General features: G+C 44.1%; 1 protein-coding gene across 1 annotated transcript; it reads right to left on the bottom strand.

Annotated features, from left to right (window-relative positions):
• Positions 1-1794: 1794 nt before the first annotated feature.
• CBY2 (chibby family member 2) lies at positions 1795-5671 on the bottom strand. The gene is made up of 2 exons (XM_030272328.4): positions 5380-5671; positions 1795-2963 (listed from the first exon to the last, which is right to left on the bottom strand). Exon 2 carries the CDS (start codon positions 2838-2840, stop codon positions 1857-1859), a length of 984 nt encoding a protein of 327 aa, XP_030128188.4. The 5' UTR covers positions 2841-2963; positions 5380-5671; the 3' UTR covers positions 1795-1856.
• Between the last annotated feature and the right edge of the window lie 335 nt (positions 5672-6006).

The following is a 6006-nucleotide window of genomic DNA, read 5'->3' as shown; positions in this document are numbered from 1 at the left end:
CACTCAGAGAGCTCCAAACCAAATGCCTAAGTTGGAGTTAATTGTCCTCAAAGTAATTATAGAGGCAATAGAGAGAAACAAGGGACTCCAGCTGGTGACACAGCCTATTTTTAGGCTAATACGAGCGAGATTAATAGGATTGAGATTAATCACAGCCTGAACATGCCCATTCCTTCCTACAAGATAAAAAGCCCAGGGAAACTAGCTGAGATCTGGATGTCCTGTCCTGGATGGACACCTGACATCAGATGAGATGACTCCTCCCAAACACCTGGTGTAAAGGTGCACTCCCAAGTGTCTTTCTTGCCCATCTGTAGGGACATAGCAGGAGTCAGCATTCAGATTCTGACTACTGGCAAAAAAGCAGTTTATTTCTTGTAATGGAACACAAACAAGTTTGTTAAGTATGAACACACGGTCAGAGTTTTTTCTTCTGCTACCCTCCTCTGAGCCTCTGCATTAGGGTCTTCCTAGTCCTGTTTCTCCCTCTTACCAAACATCATGTTCAAACCCGGTGAGGGAGATGGCACAGAGAAAAGCAGCGTGTCTGAAGGCACAGAACATGAACCTGTTTCCCAGCACACTGCTGAAGTATTAATCTGTTAATAACTGTGACCCAGTCATTAAGCAGGAGCAACTTGCTGTCTGTACATCCACCTCTTAATGAGCATTGTGCCTCTTCTTCTCACCTGATTTTTACAGATGCAGCCCTACCCACACCAGCAAGAGACAGCCATTTAGCTTCATGCACAAGATTTGCCTCAGCATCCCAAAGCCTGAACAGCGGAAGAAAATACCTGTTGTTTTAAGCCTCTGAAATAAAGTCATCACTTGCACTTGGCATGGTGTTGTCTGAGTGAAATACAAGGTGAAAGATAGTTCATGCTTTAGGTAATTCTGTGGCAAATCATTTAGAGACTTTTAAACTAGAGTGGCAGCCTGCTTTTGGGGTCCTGTTGCAACAGATAAACCTCACTGTAACCTTTCCTTTGCTTTACAGTAATGCTCCACAATTGCTCTGCAGAAGTCTCCCTGCCTCTGTCTTGTCAGATTACTTAAAGGTTCCCATATTCTGCCTGAAAGATTGTGACAAAGTGCACTGCATCCGGACTGTCCGAGACAGAGGAAATGCATTTCCAGCCACTCTGGCCACACAATTGAGATTAGACCAGAACTTCAAACCTGAGCTGATCAAAAGGTTCTCCTCTTCTGTGTCAGCAGATCACTGGAGACTGGCTTGTCCATTGTAGTGTAAGTAGATGTCCTTCTAAATACTGGCTTAAGCCATGGAACAGCCATCAAAATGCTGCTTTTGGCAACCTATGCTCTTGCTCTGGGGCAGGTAAAAGCCTGCTTTATCTGACTATTCAAGAAATCAAGAGGGACCTCACTGCTCTGTGCAGAAGTCCTGCTGCCTGCTCCATTCTCTCCTGTGGTCCCCACCATGATGTCTGGGAGGAGACATCCTCCTTTATTAATCAATGCTTTTTTAGCAGAGACTATGAGTATGTCCTTGGACTACAAGCTGGCGCACTGTAATCAGAGTTGAGATCCTCAGGCAATAACCTTCTGAAAATCTAGGCCTTATTATCAGAAACTTTGAAAAAAAAATGCTGAAAAACATGATTCCTGACACCAGGCAAATTCATGACAGTCACCTACACCATATAACCAGAAGGTAAAATATATCGAAGTAGTGCAAGAAAGTTTCAGAAAGACACAATGTTCCCCATATATCTTCAGGGTCTATTGGGATTTTATTAGGTTTCCTGAAAACAAAAAAAAACCAAAAAAAAAAAAAAAACAAAAACAAAAAACTTTCTGGGAAATGAACTAGCAGGTTTTGACCCCAATCTTCACATGTCTCCAAGCTGATGCTCAGTTGTCAGCTTCTGCCCTGCTTCTTCATACACTGGGGAAGTGATGGCAAGGATCTCCTTTTCCAGCATATCCATTTGAGCTGTAATGTCTGACACAGTGTTTTTCACAGCATTCAGCTGCAGCTTCAGTTTATTGTAATCTTCTTGGAAGGATCTCTTCACATCATAGAGATTGTGACAGCACTGTTTCTCCTTAGGAGGAGGGTTCATTTTCAGGAAGGTGTGGAGAAGCTCACACAAATCCTGGAGAACCTGGAGGATTTCATGCTCTCCTGGCATACGTGGGGCAGACTCGATCTTATTCTGAGTTGGAGTAGTGCTCTTCCTTTTACCTTCATGTTTCTGCTGGGGCACTGGGCCAGGGTTACCCTTTTCCACAGCTGCAGTGGCGTCAGTGTTCTTCTGAAGGTCTGAGTGGGCATCTTTGCTCTCTTCATGGACAGTGATGGCTTTTGGGCCTTTCCAGGTAACAGGGAGTGCTTTATTCTCCTGCTGGAAATCCTCAAAGATTTTATTCTTTCCCTGAACTGCCTGGAGAGCTTTGTTGCCCAAGCTGAGCTGAACACCCGTGCTCCTCTCTTGGAAGAGTGGAAATGGCTTATTTTTGCTCTTGAGGCTTTGCTGAATAGCATCAGTGTAAATTACCTGGGAAGATTTGTTCTGTGACTGGAGATACTGTAGGGCCTTGTTTTCTTCCCAGAGCATCCTGTTTTTGATCCAGAGGACTTGGTTTTCCTGCCAGAGTGCTCTGTTCTCCTCCCAGATGCTCCACTCATTCTGTGCATTCTTGCTAAAGAGTTTCTGGTGGGAAGAAAAGGGTGGCTGGCAATAGACGTCATTCGCCCATTTTCCATCAATAAACACGAACATCTCACCCCTTGGCTTCACCCGAGGGGTGATGCAGTCTGTCTCAGGCTCTGTGTGCTGCATGCTCTGGTTCCTCTGATCAAAGGCAGACATTGCCCTTCTTTAGCAAATTGAGGAGGACTGTGGGAAAAGGCTTCTTCCAGGGCTTCTATAAGAGGCCACTGACCACTGTCAAGGAGCAGGTGACACAGTGGGCCTGAAGAAGCTTGATTAGGACTGAAAGAACAGGGAACACAAATGTGCAGATTTACTGCCAAAATTCCAAATCAGAATTAAACTACACAAGTGACAGAACAAGTGAATAAATCAGTTCTCACAGTTAACCATGTTGCCCCTTTGATGCTGAAAGGTAAGGAATCCATCAGATACCTAGTTGATAAAAGCTGAGAAAAATGACATTGGCAGATAAAGCAGCACAATGGCAGCACTAAAGTCTTTCTTATAAAAACATGCACTTCCCCTTTATCTCTCTACCTCATTTTTACAGACCTGTAAGGGAGCAAAATGCAAGACTATTTTCTGCCTCAGAATAGCCTGCTCTCAAATGACTGATGCACAAACACATTAAAAATTTTTATGAGACTCAAAAAACCTTTTCAAAATAAATCATTTTTAAAGGTTCATAGAAAAAAATATGGCCTTGAGAGAAGTTTTTTCTTGCTAATGCTGAGTAGCCTGTGCTAACAGGATGCCACAAAAATGCAGTGACAGTTTTGCTTTTTGATCTTAAAATCCACAATATGCACAAACCAAAGCTTTGGGACATCAGAGATTTGTTGCTCTTCGCTTGGTTTTTTTACAAGCTCCCATCACCATGGTCCAAAAACTGTCACAACCCATAGATAATTCTCCACCATTCATTCTCATTTCTCCTGTCACTCTTACTCTTTATATCCTTTGATAGCTCTGTTATTTTTCTTGCTTTCTAGCCCTGCAATGGTGATTGCTTATCTTTTTCCTACAGTCCATCTGCCTCTTTTTCACATCATCAGAAAACTCATCTCTAAAATCCATATTGTAGGGCCAAACCTCTAATGCTTCTCATTTCAGACATAGAAACCTCAGACTTAACTGTTTATTACTCTCCCCTCCTTTCCTCTACCCAAAATATTGCAGCTTAAATTACCTTTTAACCATGAGTGAACTGGGGTAAATTAAGGATTTCAGTCTTTTATGTGGGAAAAAAAATAAACCAACAATCAACCGGACAATCAAAAATTATTGTTTTATGCTAAAGAAAAGCTTGTTTTCTGCAGCTAAATTTAAAAAAAATATTAAATTTATGTGATTTTCATGATGAAGTTATTTGATCTGAGGTTGAACTATTTTTTAAAACCAAATTGCTGGAACTTTCAGGGTTTCTGCACAGAGTTTCTAATAGCACAAATGTGCCTTTTTCTAGGTGAAAAAAAATAAAATTACATGTCAAATTTCACTCAGGTGTATTCCTCTCCTCCTGCTGAGGTCTCCCAGCTTCCCTGCTGTCCCTTGGAAAGCCCAATTCTGCCTTTCTGTCTATGAGGAAAGTTTTACCTTCGTGAATCTTGCCCTCATATTTCTACCCCAAGCATTAAGCAGAGGGTGACCACCACACATGAGCCCCTTATAGACTCCAGCTCTGTCATCACAGTGTGCACCTCCTGTCCTATTGTTGCCCTTTCCTGTTGCTCTCCCTTTTCCCTGTCATTTCATCAAACAGCACTGCATGTCCAGGCTCCTCCAAGTTACTTGTTAGAGCCAACATCCAGAGATGCATCCTGTACCCCCTTCCCAAGTTTGTCCAACCACTCATAAAATTACTGCTTCATTTAAAATCCAAAATTCCTTCATTTAGGAGAGGGCTATTGCAATATAGACCTGTTTGCATTTACGTTTGATTTTATTGCAACCTGTTTACTGTCTGAATTTCAGGGCTGTCTTCCATGTCACCTGCTGCTTTATCTCATGTCAGACTTGTGTTTTCATAACATCATTCTTCTGCTAAAAAGGTATCTCCCAAAAACTCTGCTTTGGACTTTTTTTTCCCACTTACACTATGTCCAGAGCCACGCATTGCTCCCTCCCTTACACCCTTCCCCTGCAGCCTTTCCAACACATCCCATTCCACTGAGGTGCCCGTCCCATTTTTCCCCCAAAAGCCCCCAAAATTTGGGCCTGGTGAGGGGTGAAGGGGCAGAGGGCAAATCAGCCATAGAGGGAACAGACCTCTAATTATCCAGGGAAGATGCAGAACACATCCAGCATCAGAAGCCTGGACCCACATGCCTATCATGGACAAGCAGCTACAGTTCTTAAAGTCACTTACAGAGAAAGTGTTTAGATTGCACATTTTCAGGATAAACAGAAATGTATAATATATACGACTTTGAAGGATATTATCTGGGGGACAATTAAATTGACAGTGGCTCTGTCAGCTTTTTTGCACTGCCAGGGAGACATCGAGCCAAGCTTTAGGGTGATGCTTCGAGATCTCAGTGCCTCCCATATAATTTTTTCCCCCATCTCTGAATAATCCCAGGAAATGCTGGGCAGCTGGGTGGATGAGCAAGGCAGCCAGCTGCGGGGCAGCCACACCACATCTGGCAGGCTGGGCGGTTTGGGAGCCCAGCATTAAGAGCCAGCACACGCTCACCTCTCAGCGCGGCCGGCGGCGTTCCCTCTGCCCGGAGCCGAGCGCAGCAGCCGGGTCTGAGCTCTCGCTGCTGCCGGGGTGTCCAGAGGCACCGGGTGCCCCGCCGGGGACAGGGCACCGAGGCTGATGTGAGCTCCGGCAGGGACCTTGTCCCAGGAGCAGCCACCTGCCCCCCACCCTCCAGGGCTTGGGAGCTCCTGCACACCCTCCTTGCACAGCTCACTTCTCCACGCTGTTCTCACAAGGTTGGCTTTGACTTCTCCCAGCGTTGCTCTTCTGGGCTATTTCTCATGGAAGTGACCTTTCTGCTAGCTCGGCTCCCATGCCCTTTCCTGAACCCAGACTTCCCGATTTCCTTTTGATGCTCGTAACTGAGAACAGTTTGGACGGATTCTTTCTCCATCACACCCTCTTAAAACAAATTTTGCTTTTATTCTGAAACTTCAAATTCTGTTTGTTGCTGAACTGATATAGATACATTCAAAAATCTCTTCCTTGCATGTGCTGTGGGATTTCAAGTTATTTCCCAAGGACAACATGAAGTTTTTCTTTGACTGTAAGTTTAAGAGCAGACTATAGCTGAATCCAAGTAAGAAGAAAATAGAATATAGAAGGCATTCACACATG

Source organism: Taeniopygia guttata, chromosome 1, assembly GCF_048771995.1.
Source record: "Taeniopygia guttata chromosome 1, bTaeGut7.mat, whole genome shotgun sequence".
NCBI classification, from domain to species: Eukaryota; Metazoa; Chordata; class Aves; order Passeriformes; family Estrildidae; genus Taeniopygia; species Taeniopygia guttata.
This window is presented reverse-complemented; position numbering and strand designations above follow the sequence as displayed.